This window comes from Anas platyrhynchos, chromosome 3 (genome assembly GCF_047663525.1).
Source record: "Anas platyrhynchos isolate ZD024472 breed Pekin duck chromosome 3, IASCAAS_PekinDuck_T2T, whole genome shotgun sequence".
In the NCBI taxonomy this organism is placed as follows: domain Eukaryota; kingdom Metazoa; phylum Chordata; class Aves; order Anseriformes; family Anatidae; genus Anas; species Anas platyrhynchos.
The window spans coordinates 14,362,860-14,380,816 of record NC_092589.1 but is presented as its reverse complement, the minus strand read 5'-3'; the positions used below and the strand labels follow the sequence as shown (position 1 = coordinate 14,380,816).

Sequence of the window (17,957 nt, the reverse complement as noted above, 5' to 3'; positions counted from 1 at the left end):
TTTTCTTCAGATATCCTGAAGCCCACAGGGAGGCAACATAACGCTTTGATAGCTGACAAAGGAAGCCTGAGCTGTAGTATGACCTAGCTGTCTTCTCTGCAGGGAAATGCTACATAAATAAACAACTCCCAACATGCGTGAGAACTTGAAGCGCACTGACATCACTTACTCCAGCTTTTGTTCTTAGGCCTCAACACTCTCTTCAACGTGTTTCAGAGAAGAAGAAAATCTTTTATAACCAAGAATAAAAAACAAACAGCATTTCTCTTCTTACAAATGCAAGCTGATAGATTTGCTGACATTCTGCTACAAAAAACAAAAAACAATGCTGGAAGCATTTTCTTAATAGAATAGAGTTCCTGAGAGTGCTGACTTCTTGCAATTCCTCCAAATAATAAGAAATCAGCCCAAAGCAGTATCCTGGGATAAATGTGCTCTCGTATCTAGAAACCTCTGTAATTTTTAGAAAGCATGGAGAAATCTACAAAATCAAGGGGGGAAAACTGTAGGGAACACTGTACTTCTGGAAAATGACAACAGGCTACAAGGCACTTCCCATTTGAAGCTTCAAGAAAACTCAGCGTGCCATATTCTTGGACATACCTCCCCAGTTTTAATGCACTGGAATTTCAAAAGTCAGTTTATTTTCATAAGAACTTGGACAATCTTGAGCACAGCGCAATAAAGATATAGATACATGTAACTTTATTTATATTTACATTACAGGAAGAGTGGAACAAAAGTTAACATTACCAAAGTAATGGCAAAACCTTCTCCTCTCAAAATTAACTATGAATTCTCGGTTTAATTTTGAAAGGTAAATTACATTATGTAACTTTAGATAAATACGTCAAACATTAAACCTGAGATACTACATAATTAGTTACAAAGAACTCCAACATTCTCTTGGAGGTCCATTTTGAAACAGAGAAAAGAGGAAAAAGACCTCATCTTTTATTTCACATTAAGTTTAAACTCTCATAATGAAAAGATGAGGTCAGCCCACTGTGAAGCACACTGTATGAGTAAGGCATGAAAACATGAAAATAAGCATTGCTTCAACTTTCAGTACAAGCTCTGCAATTCGTGCACAGCTTTATGTGACTTGAAATACATCTGAAGGGTACATGGCAGGTTTAACTGTCAAACTTCACTTGAGTTAAAAAAGTAAGACCATTTAAAGCTAGTTAGTTAAAGAAAGGTGTGACAGTAAGGGATTGCTACTTCGGTTCCTTAACATGGATGCTTTTATTGGCAGGACTCAGGGGAGTGTGTGCAGTAACTGAAATAAAACTGCCTCAGGAATAAATTACATTACTCTGAAGTGTTCCTTTTCAAATTAGGAGATCTACTGAACAAAAGTCAGAAATATATACAATGCAGAAGCCCGGCAGGTGATGCTTCACCAGTTGAACGCTTCAAAATTCCCATAACGGATCCCATGTGCCAGTCTGCCACCATTTATTCCCATGAATGGGACTGGCCTGTCAAGACACCATATTTCAGGTTAGATCTACTCAAATGTTACTACAGTCTGCTAGATACTTCAGTGGAGGTCTGTGCAGCTGGAAATAATGTACTCTGATCTCAGGTTGCTGTGTTTTTTGTTTTATTTATAAAGTGGCCAAAGAAGGCATTTGTGTATGTGAACAGTTTTCATTATTGAGCTTACAAGATCAACATCTACTTCAACAAGAAACAGTAAAAAAAAAAAAAAAAGAAAAAAGAAAAGTCTTGTTTTCAAGTAAGTTTTTTTGATGTTCTTGTAAAAACAATTCCTAAATATCTAGACTTTTTATACACTACTAGCTGCCATATATGCATTTTATATGCCCAGATTTCATTGCTTGGGAAATGGCTACCTTATTTACAGAAGACTTTGACTTCTGAGAGTATGGAAAACCCATGTGCTCTGCCTTCTTCAAAAATATTTTGTTTTGCCTTTTTTTTTTTTGCATATGCTGACATCTCTTCCATAGCAGATTCATTACCTTCCTGCAACAAATGTACAAGTTCACACAGATCCTTCCAGAGCCTTCATGCTCTGAAATTCTCTTCTTTCCTACTGTCACTTTGGATTGTCTCATCATTATCAGAAGACCTGCACAATACATTAGAAATTCAAAATGCATAATTAAGTTGATAACACATAATTAGATCTGTATTTGAAATATCACAAAATATTCACCTATGAGATTCCAAACTTGTAATTGAGGTCTTCCACTTTCTTCCCCAAGATTTTCCATCAAAGTAAAGACAGCTCACTTTGAAAACATCTTCCCTTTCTCTGTCACAATTCCAAAGTAGGTTGAAATCTACTTTCACTGCTTCAACACAATTCAAGTCTGATCTTTGCCAGCTAAGTTTGCAAGGCTGTGAACTCAAGATGATGGCACCTCTACATTTGGATAAAAGCACATTAATTTTTTGAATGCTTCATCAGATGAAATTACAGTTCCAGAGATCATTCTGGGAAGCAACTCTGTTGATTTTAAGAGAGGATTACGAAAAAACAGCAACAGAAGTGAAGGACAAGTAAAATTCCATCTGCAGACATAGTCTACAGAAAGACTTCGAAAAACGTTCTATAAACTTAATCTATAGAAACGACAAATGTAGTTTGTTGCATTATTTCTACTCTTTTTTTTTTTTTTTTACATCTTTCCATGGAACAGGAAAAAAGGACAGGGAAATAGACTACTACTACTGTTAAAAGAATGCACAGCAACTCAAGTTTCTCAGGGACTGTACCATGACTGCCACAGTCCCAAAACTAACGTCAGCCTGAAGGCATTGAAAGACTCATCTAGAATAAGCTTCTTCATGTGCAATACTGTCTAGATTATTTGTGTCAAAGCTTGAATATAGAAGGAAGAAAAAAAATTGAAGTTCGTCCAAGTTCCTGCAACACCCATCTAGTCCCACAAAAGTTGTCCTTGGGTGTTCAGCATATACTGCTGCCAAGTAAGCTAAAGAGCCATCTACCATCACAAGCAGCAGACTAGTGATAACTAGAACAAGGAACTGACCACCAGCTCCTGACCACCAGCAGTCTGCCTAGCACAGCCCTCCTAATTCCCAGGGAGGTTTTGCCCTGTGGATATGCCTAGGAAATAGATCAGAAAGCAGGCCACTGGAACTCTATGGTTAAATTCATAAGTGAAAAGACTCAATTTGGTTAGTGCTTCATTTGATTCCTCAAAGAAGGCATCTCAATAAGAACAGGTTTTAGCACAGTGCCACCCTACCCTCTGCTTCAAGGGATCAAAGTACAACATTTGTTGGTCTGGCAGCAGAATGACAACAACACAGCACAAGTGACACTGAGTTGCATAGTACGCAGAGCAAAAGGAGGGATTTTTTACTTTTAACTTTTGAAAGATTTTATCCAGCTTCTGCCATAAAGCAATTTTAGTCGGACAGTGGGTTAAAACAAAAAAAAAAAAAAAAAGGAAAGAATATTCTCCAAGGTAATTCATTCTCATCGGAAAGCTTCCCCAAAGGAGAAGTCTGCTTTTCAAAAAGCAGACTTTTTTCCTTTTGTATCCTATGCAAAAAGGAAAAAAAAAAACACTACACAACAGAACAAGCAGCCCCACTTCAGCTCCATTATACACGGCAGAAGTCACTGACAAATGAAGTGATATGTGCGTGCATCTCAGGTATGGAGATACAGACAGTCTGTCAACACGTACCACAGCAAAAAAAAAAAAAAAATAAAAAATTTCTTTACACTCTGGGTGACTTTTTCAGTATTTACCTCAGAGACCCCCAAATAATTAGATTAACAGTAATGAAGTTTGTGGGAAACATGTGATAAAGTTTAACTTTTCCCTTACCATCTTCCCTTTGGCTTTCACACACAGACACACACCTGTGTTAGAGTTTAAACCTGCCAGCATTTTACGGAGAAGAGCAACAGAAATGCCGTCAAAGCAAGCACACAGGCAAGCAAAACCTACAGAACCTCATGTATCTGCCTGCATCACTTCACACTTACATCACAGGAGCAAGTTCTGGACCTTTACAGCACTGCAGCTATAATTTAAATCTTCGTAGATTCACCATATGAAGGAGTTGCTTAATTTTTTCCACTTATCGTCATATTTTAGGAAGCTGCTTCTTAGACTTGAGACCACTTTTGACTCCACCCCATCTTCTTTTTTCCACAAAAAAAAAACACTTAAATATGCTATACAGTCCCTATCATGCACCAGCTACAGTTCTGTCAAGCTCCATGCCCTCCAACTAGGCCTCTAACTAGGCCTCCAACTACGCCTTCTTCACTTGCAGAGACATAATTCTCTCTAATGGAGGTAAAATAAATTCATATTCTTCTGCAGTTACATATACAAACACATGTAGAACAGTAATACTCTTGTTTTTACTATTATTTCAAGACAATATTGTGCATACAAGCTGCTGTGCTTGGAAAGACGTGCCAGGCTACAAAGTGATTTGAGAGAACAAAATCGTATGCTGACAATAAGTAAGTGCTTTATTAAAATAATGCATAGTCTGAATCTGTGTTTTTGTTCGTAATATTCATTTAAGGAGGCTTTAAGAATAGATTAAAGCAAGAGAAGCTGTTAATTACAGTGCCTGCACTAAGTACAAGCAACCCGAACAGCATTTCAAGACAATGATCTATAACTGCAGACACTGTAAAAACTCTGCAGGCTGCCAAAGTTCAACTATTAAGACTCAGCGATTCTCCACCCTGGGCTGGGTTACAGCAGTTACAGATGGGATCACAAACCAGCTTCATTACGTGTGTTATGCTCTGGATCACGAGCCTGGATGAAACACAGCTAAGAATCAAAGTGAACTCAGAGCCCCAAAATACATTGGACTGTGCTGCCCAACATTTTTGCTGACAAAAGCTTTACAGGATCAATCTGAAGAAACTCTAGTCCTAAACTACTTGTATTTCGCCATCCTGTGTGTTCTCCAGCAACATGTAACACATTTAATATCATCAGATTGCAGAAAGGGTGGTTTCTTATATTGGAAGACCTTGCCAAATCAGATTTTTAAGTTACATTAACATAGTATTTCCACTCAAGCAGACTTGCTGGTCAGTAGAGATTGAAAAGTCATGTATCTAAGAAAAAAATGAAAAAATATCAAATAAAACCCACTACATGCTATCGTGAAACGTAAGCATCCTGAGAATTTAAGCTCATTATAGTTAGAATTCCAAGTTAAAAAGTATTTGCCAAGAGACAAGAAATTTCCATTCTTAAGTCATGGTAGCCAAGTCTGCACTTGATTAAATGTCTATTTAGTTCTCCTATTTTCCAGAAAGTATTATTTTATCTGAACAAAGTTTACATATTCTTTGAGACACTCCTATTAAAAAAAAAAAAACAGTAATTTTAAAGTAATCTTCTATTTACCCAAAGAAAGGAGAGTATCACATACGTACACAAATTTACACTGTCTAAAAGAGAACCCGATTCAATTCAAAATTCCTGTAAGCATCTTCAACTCATGTGAATACTGCACTATTTGTGCCACCCTACATTCCAGTTACAAGTTCACATTTAGAAAAAAACATTCCTGTTAGTTGCAAATTTGCTATTGAAGCTGCTATTTTATACATCTAGTTTCTCACATAAAAAAATTGGGGGACTTTTAAGCTGCTTGGAGAAAAAAAAAAAAAACAGCCCTTAGTCATATGCTAATTCTGCAAAGTTACAGCAAGAAACTTAAGCTAAAAATAGAACACGTATTTGTGCTCCTGGTGCCCTGCCAGACTTCAGGAGGGCTTTAGTTTCTAAATATGATAGCCATCAGTGGATAGAAATTGATTTTTTTGTAGTCTGTATAGTTAGAGGGTAATTTTGAGATGCATTTTAAACAGGTAACTTCAAAGCACATAAGATTAGACAGGATGCTCAGAGAAAAACGTTAAGCCCATTATCCTTCAGAATACCTCATATTCAAGAGAAATAATTTTCCCCCACTACATACAATACTCTGCCAACACTGTCTTCTCATGTTGAGAGATAGTTTTTTGTAGCATTTAGTTTGATTATTCATAGATATGCTTACCAACACCAAATCAGATCTCTTAACCACATATAAGAATTCGATATGACCTTGTATCAGGGAAACATGGGGATTATACAACAGAAGAATTCCATTAATACCCTTTTGTAGCAATTTCTTCAGGCCACCTTTAAGTACAACCAAGTTGGAATCTATCTGAAGATTCCAGATGTAAGAAAGAAAACTGCAGCAGAAGTCATTTGAGGAAGGTATTCATATGCTGTGTACACACCTTCCAATTGACAGATGAAACTAATGCCATGAAAGCTACCGTCTCTTTTCATGCATTTATTATCATGTGTATCACATCTGGCAGACCACAACAAAAATACCTGGAAAGTTACTATAAATGGAACTAAATCCAACTCACCAATACCACATTTACACAGGGCAGAGGCATTTTACACACAGCACAAGTTAGGAGTTGCAAAAAATACTGATAACCTTCTGGAGCTAGGCTTCGCTTAGACTCCAGTTTGCCCTACACATGAAGAAACGTAAGCAGCTCCATCCTTCCATAAGCACATGCCTTCTCTCCTCCACTGTAACTACCAATGGCAAGAGGCACACAGGACACTTGCATTTCAGACATTAATCTATGCCGTGCCTATTAAGTAAAACAATAACCATGTTTACGTGGAAGTAAATACACAAAGCCATAAGGTACTGCATTTTGACACTGTATGACAGAAGCATGAACAGAGGAAACTTATCTGCATAGATACATCATACAATCCTTCCAACATATAGTCAGGAAAGGAAATGTTTAATATGTTAAAGATGTCTGAAAAGTTGGACAAACAGATCAAGCATAAGTTCCAAAATTTTAAAAAAGCATGTTATATGAGATGAGCTACATGCCAAAACTGTACTTTGAGATCTAAATCAGTAAAAATTGTGTTAGAACTGCAGAAACAGCCTCAAGGATGACTGAGCTACTTAGTTATCCCAAGAAAACCAAATGAACATTCAAGAAGAACAAAAACAGGTTTCTTCTTAAAAAAACAAACAAACAACAAAAAACAACACTTGGCATTCTTTTTGTATTCCTTCAGACATTAAGTCAAAAACGAGATTCTACTTGAAAGTTTTACTCATAGTGTTCTTCTTAAAGATTAATATTCAATGCTAATTGATAAATCCTCCCTAAAAAACATTCTGTAGCTATTACCTATACACACATATGTAATGCAGCCTGTACTGTTAACCCAGTGACGCAAGGTCTCAGTACAACAAGCTCAAGAAGTCTATACACAAGCCTTCCCCTTGAAAGAAGGTAATCACCACAGGAAGATAATCACAGGTAATCATCCTGTGATACCCATCACAGGATGGGCACTGGAAAGAGAACATGGAAAGTTTCACGGAAATACAGTGAAGTCTGATCGGAATCTTACTGTGGTTTTAAATCTAAAAGCAACATCTTGAGAAAGCCTTGAACACTTTCTGGAATAGTTTCTTACCACCATCATTTCTTACCACCATTCAAACCATCATTCTAAGAATATCAATACCTAGATCTCTCTTTCTTTCTGAATTAATAGTAACTTGATTATTCAACAGAAAAAGCATTAGAAAAGCATTAGCAGCTGTAAAACAGTTACAGTGTGCACTGGAGCATATGACCTGCTTTTCATTACATCAGTTTTATTATTCAAATTCTAGCAAGTCTTACAGCTAAGTACACAAAGCTTTGGTATCCAACATGCAGAATGATTAAAAAAAACTCAGATCAACACAATGTTCTTACTTTTAGCAGTTCAAAATAATGAAGACAGTGGTAAACAGGGGCAAGGAGCAGCCGGGGTAGAACATACTGAACAGCTTCTTTAAAGCCTTCACCTATTGACTAGAAACAAAAGAAGTTTCAGTCTTAAAACAAGTGTATTGAAGCAACCATATAACGTAATGTAAATAAACAATAATAATAATGCTTACTAAAAAGAAAGTTACCTGTAAATAAAATGCTGCTCCTGGCTTTGATAATTGGCTTAGAAAATGATCATGAAAACCAGGTCGCAAAATATCTTGTGCATATGATTCATATGGATCAAATGCTAGTTCCTATGAAGAAATACAGAATGATTTTACAAAACTGATCTCAAGTGCTACACAGAAAGGAACCCTTAAACTGCTGGCTATGGTTTTCCTAGCATAACTAAGCATGAGCTTAGACTTCACTGCAGCCAGGGCATAGTGATAATGCCTGAGGATCTCCTAGCCCTGTTGAGCAGCCATGCTCTGTAACAAAGCAGCTGGACCATCACATGGGGTTGTTACTTCCCAGGTGCAGAACTTGATGTTTTATTGAACTCCATGAAGTTCCTGTAGGTTCATTCTCCAGCATGTGCAGGTCCCTCATGAAGAAGCACTGCCTTTCAGTGTCTCCCCCAGTTTTGGCATCATCTACCAACTCCACAAGGCAGACCTTCTCCCATTTCAGTAACTGATATTAAGCAGTATCAGCCCCACTATCAGACCTTGAGGAATGCCACTAACCATTGGTCACCAAGTGAACTTTGTATTGCTGATCGCAGCCCTTCAAGCTTGGCAGTCCAGCCAATTTCCCACCCACTTGATAGTTCAGCTAGCTACTCTACATCTCACCAAGCCCATTATAAGGATATTACAGGAGCCTGTGCTGAAGGCCTTGCTTAATTCCAGAGAAGTAATAGTCACTGCTCCTCCCTTGATCAATGGAACCAGCCATCTCCTCTCAGAAGGCAGTCAGGCTGGTCAGGTAGAGTTTGCCCTTTGTAAATCTGTGCTGACTGCTCAGAATCACATTCTGGTCCTTCGCGTGGCTGGACATGAATTTCAAAAACATTTGTTTTATGATTTCCCAGTGACCGAGAGGTTAATCAGCTTCTGGTTTCCAGGATCATCCTTCTTAGACCTGGAGAATAGGCATTACGCTATCTCTGGTGTCTGGGGACCTCCACAACTCACAACTAGTCTTCAAGAACTCTGGTCAGTGGCCTTGCAATGATACTAGCCAGCTGCCTCAGCATCCTGTCCTGCTGCAGAGACTTACACATACCCACCTCAGATAAACAGTCTTTACCGTGATCCTTGAGTTTCACCCCTCTCCTTCAATCTTACCTGTGAGGCCAAAAAGCATATCTGGCCAGTAAAGACCAGGCAAAGGAGATTCAGAGTACCTTAAACACATTTTCTGTTTTCAAAAACTGAGTGTCTCACCCCATGAGCAGGATACTCACATTTTCTATGGTCTTTCTTTCTATAGTATTTTACACTAAAGGCCCTTCTTGCCTTCACAGTCCCTTCAAGGCCCTTCACAGTCCTCATCAAGTTTAACTACAGGTGAACTGCAGCCCTCTTAATGCCATTTCCTTCTGCCCAGGCAATGCTTTTCCATTCCTTGTGGGAAGCCTGCATTTCTTTCCGCATTTGACTCAACAGGAATCCCCAAACTGTACTCACCCTGGCCTCATATTACACCTGTCCTTTTTCTTAGGGACTGGGAATGTGTATTCCTGAACACACTGCCTTTGAGAATAAGCCCACTATCCTGAGCCCCTTCTACCCTAGAAGCAACCAATACAATTCTGTCTACCCCTTCCCTGAATGAGCTAAGTCTGTTTTCCCAAAGCCTGGGGTGTTCAATCTGCTTCTTGTCTCCTGCTGTTTCCTCAAGACCTTCAACTCCACCCCTGCAGCCAAGCCTGCCTTTGGCTTTGACACTCCTGCCACTGCTCCCTTGCTCCTAAGAATGAGGTGAATTGGAGTGCCTTACCTAGACAGCCCATAAGCACATGCCACAAAATACTGTCTCACTGCCCTCCAGCTATCTCCTGGGCTACTTGAACCAGGATAAGTTGTCCTCCCAGCAGATGTCAGCATGGTTATTCTACCAAGAGAACCAAGGCCCACGATGATGAGATGCTTCTACTTGTCTGAAGAAGGTTTTGGCCAGTTTTTGGTTGGCAAGTCTTTGGAGGAGAAGCTCAACCACAACATTCTTTGATAACCTCCCCCTGATTTTTTCTAACTGCACACTTCAGTCTCCACACCCTAACGAGCCTAGTTTAATAGCTTTGCTCATCACCTTAGCACACCTGCTGACAAAAAAAAAGCCCCTGCTCCACTCCATCTTTCCACAGAAATCCCAATTTTCAGAATTCTTCATTTCTATTGAAGTCTAGTCACAGATGGTTTTGTTTGTTTCCTTCTTGTGCTAACCAAGACTAAACAGCCCACAAAGACTGAGGACTAAAATTAGAAGTTACAGCAGTCTCCTCATGACTGAGGGAAAGGTTAGAAGAAAAAAATCTTAGCCTAAACAAAAGCACCTAGAATAGAGATGCATTAAGCATTTAAGTGCAAGACCTTAGAATACATTTGAATAATAGAAAATAAGTACTGTCTTACCTCAGCCATGTCTTCAAAACAGCTGCCTACTAATGGATGAGGACTACCTTCATCTGTCATTTCAACAGTGTCTTCTATATGACCCAGTAACTTCACACTGAGTTCATGAATGTCCGATATACGACTAAATATATTTTCCACATCCTGCAAAAAGCAACAGAACCAGATAAAAATCAACAAGGAATTTTAAGTAATTTAAAAGAAAGAATATTATGTGCAAAGCTACTCTGTTATGATTAGGAAGTTGGACTTCCTTAATTAAAACGAGATTTTTTAATATATATTTTCTAATACTACTACATAAAAATCACATTTTTAAAACAGTAACTTTAAGTACGTATAAATATATGAAAATTTACAATGAATCAAGATGGCACAGAACACTGGCCAGCCTTAAATTACAGGCCTGCAAGTGAATATAGAAAATCATGTCATTTCTTCTACAGAAATGGCGCCTCCCCACAAGCTCCTTTACAATTCATATTTCAGAACTGTTAAGTGGTTTCTCTACTATAGATATATTAAACCATGCAATAGTTAGGTTCTAGAAATGTTAACCTAGATTTATACGCACTGTAATTGATCTATTTTACAGAACACTTACATGAGATGAAAACAGTTTGGAGTTGGAGGCATATGGCTCTCTGAAAACTCTGATAATGAGATTTAGTTCCCTTATATACTGGCGAACCTCCGCCATAAATGACTTCACTAGGTCATAATAGGTTTGCTCCCCTGAGGTGGAGGGTTCCTCATCAGATAAAGTTAGTGCACTTAAATCTTCCACATCTTGATGGAACATATCCATTAACACCTAGGTAGCAAAGAGGGAGAAAGCCACAAAGTGACAAGAACTTCTTTTCAAGATCTACCAGTATATTACCAGAAAAGGAAGTTATTATTGCCATGAAATCAAAGTGATCAGGAGAGATATTTATGTATGTAATTCTGCAATTGGTTGAGCACTACAAAAGCAACATCCAGTGTTATTACTTTGCAAGTCATTATTTGCAGTGGAAATTTCTGTAGAATCCCCTGTCACTTAGACCAACCCAGATGCCTCTCAGAATATGGTCCTAAAATCAATTATTATTTGAAGTGTCCTATGAAGTACAAAGAGACATTTAGCCCTTAACAGTAATCTCTAACTGTGAATTATCCCACATAATCTAAGTTTCAGAAGATAACGCAGTATTTGAAGTCACAAAGTACGAACATTTTGGATTTTCTCCTTTGGCTTTAACAGGCAGTCACACGTGACTTTGCTCAGAACCCTGTTATCTACTTGGATGAATACCGGATTGCCCACACATTGCAAATGCGCTGGTTTCTGTCCTTAATAGCTCCTGAGTTCTCTTGTTAAATTGGACCCACAAGGAAGGGCAGCAGCTTCAGAAAAAGCTGTCAACCAAGGTGCAGAACTGCACAGACAAAAGGACTTGAAGAACTCCCAACTACCAGAGGTCCCAATTCATTTGTTTACCTAAGCAAGGTTTACCAAACACAAGCAATTAGTAAATTGAATTTCTCAAGAAAAAGATTAAGTGGATCACTGAACCTCTTCCAAACATGGAATCTGAGCCAGGAGTCATTACAATGACTTAGCAAGCGACAAACTGAATTTACTCCTTGGTTGATGTCTATAATACCTGAAGAACAACTTAACGTCAATGTGTTGACTGCAAATTAGCAAAGGCATTTTAATCCAATTTATCTTTGGAAAAATAAAACACTACAGGCCCCACACAATCTAAAGTGATGCAGCTTAAGAACAAGCCAGCAGAAGATGTAGTCCAACACACAAGATGACTTAGTCCTGGGGTAGACAGACGGGACAGCATTTATAAACAAACCTACTGCCCAGAGCTACTCCCCTTCCAGGAGGCCACAGAAGGCATCAAACAATCCACATGAACTTCAAAATAAATTAGGATTTAAGTGCTGCCTGCCAGCCTCCCTTGCGAACAGATGGAGGTGAAGCCATGGCAACCTACGCCTGTTGCTGCAGAGACTGAGGTGACGGCTGTCAATCACCAAGAAGACTGCAGGATTGAAGCTGTAAATACTCATTTGAGAGCGACATGAGGGAAGGCTAACACGTAAAACACGACCCAGAGTTTTTTAAATGGCAGAAAACAGAACAAGTGTTGCTCAAAATAATTATAGAACTGGAGGTGAAGAATTAAGCCTCTGAAGGAGCCACAACAACCAACGTGACATTTACCCTGCTGTTCGCTGTGGAAGTCTTCCTTCTATAATGCACCTTACACAGGCACTTCTCTAGAGGACGTGCCAGCTAGCCAAGCTGCCGAGTACTGATATTGGACAAATGAGCTATCCTGCAAGAGAATACTTGGGGATTTGTAAGCACGAAGGATGGTCTTGTAGATTCATCCACCTTCAATACTGGCAGAAATACACCTACCTAGAGCAGGCAACCCTTCACCCGGGTCCTGTTCTAACAATCCTCAAAAATACAGAGGTCTAGCGGGGAGGGAAATGGGCACGCAGCAGGTTCTTTCTCTTAGTGAGTCAAAGGTCCCTGCTACACGCCCTGGTCTTAAGCTTCTCTGAAAGCAAAACAATGGACATTTTGCATTAAGCCTGACTTCTTCTGAAGACATGTTCTAAGAAAAGAAGGTGATTCATCTTGTAAAGCCAGAAAATTTACATGGAACTCAGATTACAATCAGGATCCTATTTCTGGGAAACAGGACCTTACATAGCATCACTACTGTGGACAATTACATGGGGTAATGGAGGTATTCAAGGAGGCCCCAGCATTTATAACTCCATGGATGCAGTTCCAGTGCATACTTAGTCTAGATGATTCCAGGCTGCAATCACAAGGCACACCTCACTACGGTGAAAACAACAGAAACAAAGCAACTGTACCCTGGGACACTGAATTTAGAGCCTTCAGAAGCATGAGCAGATAGTCAAATGAAAACAGCTTGCATTCAAATGCAGGTGTTTTTTTTTGTTCGGTGGTGGTGGGTTTTTGTTGTTGCTGTCTTCCCCCTCTCAGAGGAGGCAGAATTTTTTTAATATGGATGGGTGGCACAAAAACAAGCGTGAAAGTGCTTGGGAAAAAAAGACACGTGGGGCCAACAGACTGTTTTGATTGGTTTGTTTCAAATAATAAAAATAAAACCAAGCAGAATGCAGATTGCCAGTAAAATCCTAATATACTAAGAAGGTCCTTGATGTGACTGGAAAAGAAAACACCTTGGGAATACCTGTCCATAGCTTGTTCCACTGCAGCAGCAAAACCAACATGTCTACTTCAGAGCCTTTCAAAAGTTTCTTCTGGTGTACGTATTAAAAAGGCTTGCCCCAATATAAGAGTGGCTCATGTAATGGAATTTCCCAAATCAGTCTTTTCTGCTTGCTACCTTTCCCCAGGATACAAAGGTACACACAGTGACAGCACTGTTCCTGTTCTTTATTCACACACCTCTAAACACTGCCTTAACAACCCAGGTAAGTACACCCAAAAGCAAGCGGGACTAAGACAACTGTCCTGACTGAAAAATACTTGGCCTTCATGACTTCACAAGACATCTTTCTTTTCCTTTCTTGAGATGAAGAGAAAAGCCGGGCAGAAAAAAACACAAGCGTGAACAAGACAAAAGAATTAAATGAAACAAGAGAATTCCAAGCAGAGACACAGATTAATATAGACCAAGAAGTACCAAGAAAAAGTTATAAATCTGAAAATGCCTGGACTTCAGCAAGATCTCACTCTCAGGTATCATTTCTGAAAGAATCTACTTCAAATAGTTTTTTTTTTTAAACAGTGGAAATTTTGAAATGCTGATGAGGTGGCCGCAGAAGCTAGAGCACAAAAGCACCTCAAAGACAGACAGCGGACCCTTCTCCAGCACTGCTGGATCACCAAGGAAAGAGGTAATTGCTTTCTGAATTTAAACACTCCTCTGAAACTACAGGAATGACTACCTGCAGATAAAAATACAGACCCCCACAGAGTATTAGTGATGCTTATAAAAGGATTTTTCAATTTATTTTTGACCACTGAAACACTGTTTTTTTTTTACATGCAATACAGTCTTAAGCATGGGTGGTCTCCCAAAATCATGAAAACTTGAAGTTAGTGCAGCTTCACAGTAATTTTTAAAGTATCCACACATTGCTGGGATTAGGCAAGCAATATCATAAGCAATAGACACTCAAATATTAATAAGCACAAGCACCAGCTCTATAAACTCAATTAGCTTTGCTGTATTAAAGTATAGAACCAGATTTTACTGCAGCAACTTATTTCAAATACACAAAACCCCATTTACCTGGTAAGGAATAGACACTGTCCTACCAAAACTTAACTAAAACTTTCCGTTAACATTAGAAACAAGAGTCATGCTTACCTTATCAGCACACATTGCCACTTTAATATCTTGCTTTGTAATCTCATAATGCCTTATATTTCGTACATAATTCCCAACCAATTTTAATATGTCTGCAGAAATGTATTCTAATACTGCCACTATGTAAACAGACACTTGGTGGTCAATTTTGTAGCCTAGTACTTCCTGAAAGGAAAAAAAATAAATAAAAAAAATCAGTGCTACACAGTTATGCAGTAGATGAAATACACACAACAGGTTACAACTAAACCTTGCAAGTTTTTAACTCCTCACCATAAACATTCAAGGCATACAGTCTATATTAAAGAAACATGGTAGCCTGTAGGCCAGGAAAAGAAACAGCATCACTGTAGACAGTGGAGCTGACAACAGCCCAGAACAGTCCCCAAAGCCTCACTTAAAAGTTAGTTAACTGTCTATCGCATAAACAAAGCTAAGCAGTCATTTGATTCAAGTTTATTTGTTCTTAATTCACTTTGCATGACTCAGAAAACAATTAAGAAACTTCCAGAAAAACTCTTAAATGTACAAAATCGAAGAAATACAATCAACTAAACTGAAAACTCTGAAAATTACATTGAAAACAGGTATTGTTACTGTTCTCTTGTTTACATTTCAGGCAGCACACAGATGCTTGACAAAACAAAGCTGTCAACCTCCAATTGCATTCCAAGAGCAAGATCATGTCACTGCTTACCTTTAATAAAGGGTGGATTTTTTCTACTGGGAGAGATAACGGATTTCTTCGTTTCCTCTTCTCAATAGCAGACTGGGCATCAGCTATTGCCCACTTATCAATAGGATGGGGAAAACTTTTTTGAACACGATCCTTAAAAAAAAAAAAAAGGAAACCAGAACTAGAGGGTAAATACATAATCAGAATGATCTGAGCAATGCTAATACATTCTGAAGTCACTTCTAATTAATTAACAAATTAATGTATGCAAGTGTTAATATTTTGACTATAAGAGCTTCTATAACACCAACTATCATTTTGGTACACCTTGCCTACCGCACTCCCTAAGGCTGTATCAGAATATCATTTCCATAGAAAAATCTAGTGCTTAAAATTTGAGAAATGCCAGAATGAAGTTGCCTTGGCAGGCACAATTCGCTCCCTTTGTGCACATGGGTGATAATTCAGCAATTAAATATGTTTAGACATAGAATGGTCACTGAATGAGGCGATGTGAGCTTTGTTTCACCTTCACTGATGAGCGCACAGCCCAAATTGTCTATCACTCGCATGCAAACCCCTCTGAAGACAGCATAGGAAAAGACTGCCCAACAGTTCCTTGTCTGCAGTTAGCCCAATCGTGCCCAGCTCAGCTTTGCCCTCATTTTTTCCTGCAGTTTAATTACTGCATCCAGCATTCGGTGCTGGAACACACCTACACTTGCCCATGCTCTGAATAGCTCTCCTGCTGGAACTCACACATGGGTCTCTGGAGATTCAAAGCCCTGACTGTTTTTGGTAGCCCAGGTGTTTCAGAAAAGGTGCCAGAAATCTAATTTCTCAGATCGCTTCGCATATTTTTTCAGACCACAGTTCCCACTGACTGTTTCAGTTGCAAGCGCTCGCTTACGTAAATATGACCCCAATTTGAGCAACCACGAAATGAGGAAGATGAAATTAATGACCACTTACAAAGAGCTGGTACAGGGCAATGTACACAAACAAAAACTTTCCAACAAAAAGAACTGGGACAGAATACAAGTCTATAAAGGTGGCAACCAATGTTTCAAAGTACAGATTCCTTTTTTTTTTTTTTGTCCTCCCCTCCCTTCATCATAACACTTCTGCAAGAGCAAAGCAGAAGTCATACTTAAAAAAAATAGATCTCATTTGCTATCTAATACTGATTCGTTCCCCCTAACGCAGCCCAGCCTGCTGACTGAAGAATGAAGGTGTCCTGGGGGAAAAATAACCGTGTATGACCATGTAATTAAAGACAGAATCATCACATGTAAACACAAAGGGGGTAAATTGAGGTTGCCCGATCATCTTCAGTTCTTGCATTTCTCATCCTAAGGGCTTGACTTCACAACCAGAAGACTCTTAAAGCAACACTACATTTAACCCTGGCTTTTAAACAATGCTACCAGAACACTACATGCAATCTTCCACAAACCTCTGTTACTTCAGTTGACCAGAATAACGTTGCAAAACAGGCTAGCCATGAGAGGGGACACTGAAACCCCATTAGGTGTCAACATTCAGAACAAGAGGAAGGATGAAATTCATCAATCTTGAACTCAGCTTAGTGTTTTTTTTTTTCTTGTTGAACTCTTGGACATCTTAGTGATTTTTTCTTGCTGCTTGTTTTAGTTTTGCTTGTTTCTTTTTTGGCTTTCCAGCATTGTTTTAACCAAATCTTTGTCCATAAGCTCTCATCTCCTCAGCCCTCCGTGTACCTGTCAGAGCATTGCCTACACTTTTCTACACTTTCTTCAGAACACGAGGAAGTTGCATCTTGTTTTGCAACCTAACCTGGCACAGCACAGCCACAGCCCCCGAGGACTGCAAACCAACACTGCACACTGTCTGCAGCTGGGCAGCAAAGTCTTCAAATCGTGGTTAAGCACAAAGGGTTACCAAGATATTCATGGGCTTAGAGTGAAACTGAATTAGGTTGTTTCTCAAACAGAGGTAAGACAGCTCTTCTCAAACATCAAGCTGCTTTTCAGAGCAGAGGTTGTAAACCTTTGAAAACGGGATCGTCAGAGAAGAGGCTTCCTTAGAGAGGAAAGAAGCGTTCCTCAACTCATTCTGAGAAAGCAGCTGAACTATTTTTGTTCAAATTTCCGGGGGGGGGAGTGTATCAGCCTGTATCACCACGCTGAGAAAGCAGCACGAGATCACAGACGAAGCAGCTACAGTTCGCATGCTATCTCGGGGCAGGGAGGGGGGCAGAGAAAAAAGCCTTTTGAAAGGAGCCAGTCAGCTTTACGTCCAGAAGTTACACTCACCGGCTATTACACAGTAATGCGGTTCACAGGGACTGTTTTACTGAGCATTGAACAAGAAATGCAACCGATGGGAAAATCACCTATTAGGTAACTCAGCAGGTTTTCTGCTGAAGGTTCTGTTACATAAACATACGTAATTACTGCTTCTCTTTCTTG

The 17,957-nt window shown here is 39.1% G+C and overlaps 1 protein-coding gene across 1 annotated transcript in view; it reads right to left on the bottom strand.

Moving 5' to 3' along the window:
• SOS1 (SOS Ras/Rac guanine nucleotide exchange factor 1) overlaps positions 1–17,957 on the bottom strand; it is a 48,065-nt gene that overhangs the window by 21,276 nt on the left and 8,832 nt on the right. Inside the window, exons 3-8 of the mRNA XM_027453477.3 lie at positions 15,529–15,660; positions 14,832–14,996; positions 11,051–11,260; positions 10,447–10,590; positions 8,008–8,118; positions 7,805–7,903 (exon numbers count right to left, since the gene is read on the bottom strand). Of these exons, the coding sequence (XP_027309278.1) occupies positions 7,805–7,903; positions 8,008–8,118; positions 10,447–10,590; positions 11,051–11,260; positions 14,832–14,996; positions 15,529–15,660 (861 nt within the window). The remainder of the gene's footprint in view (positions 1–7,804; positions 7,904–8,007; positions 8,119–10,446; positions 10,591–11,050; positions 11,261–14,831; positions 14,997–15,528; positions 15,661–17,957) is intronic.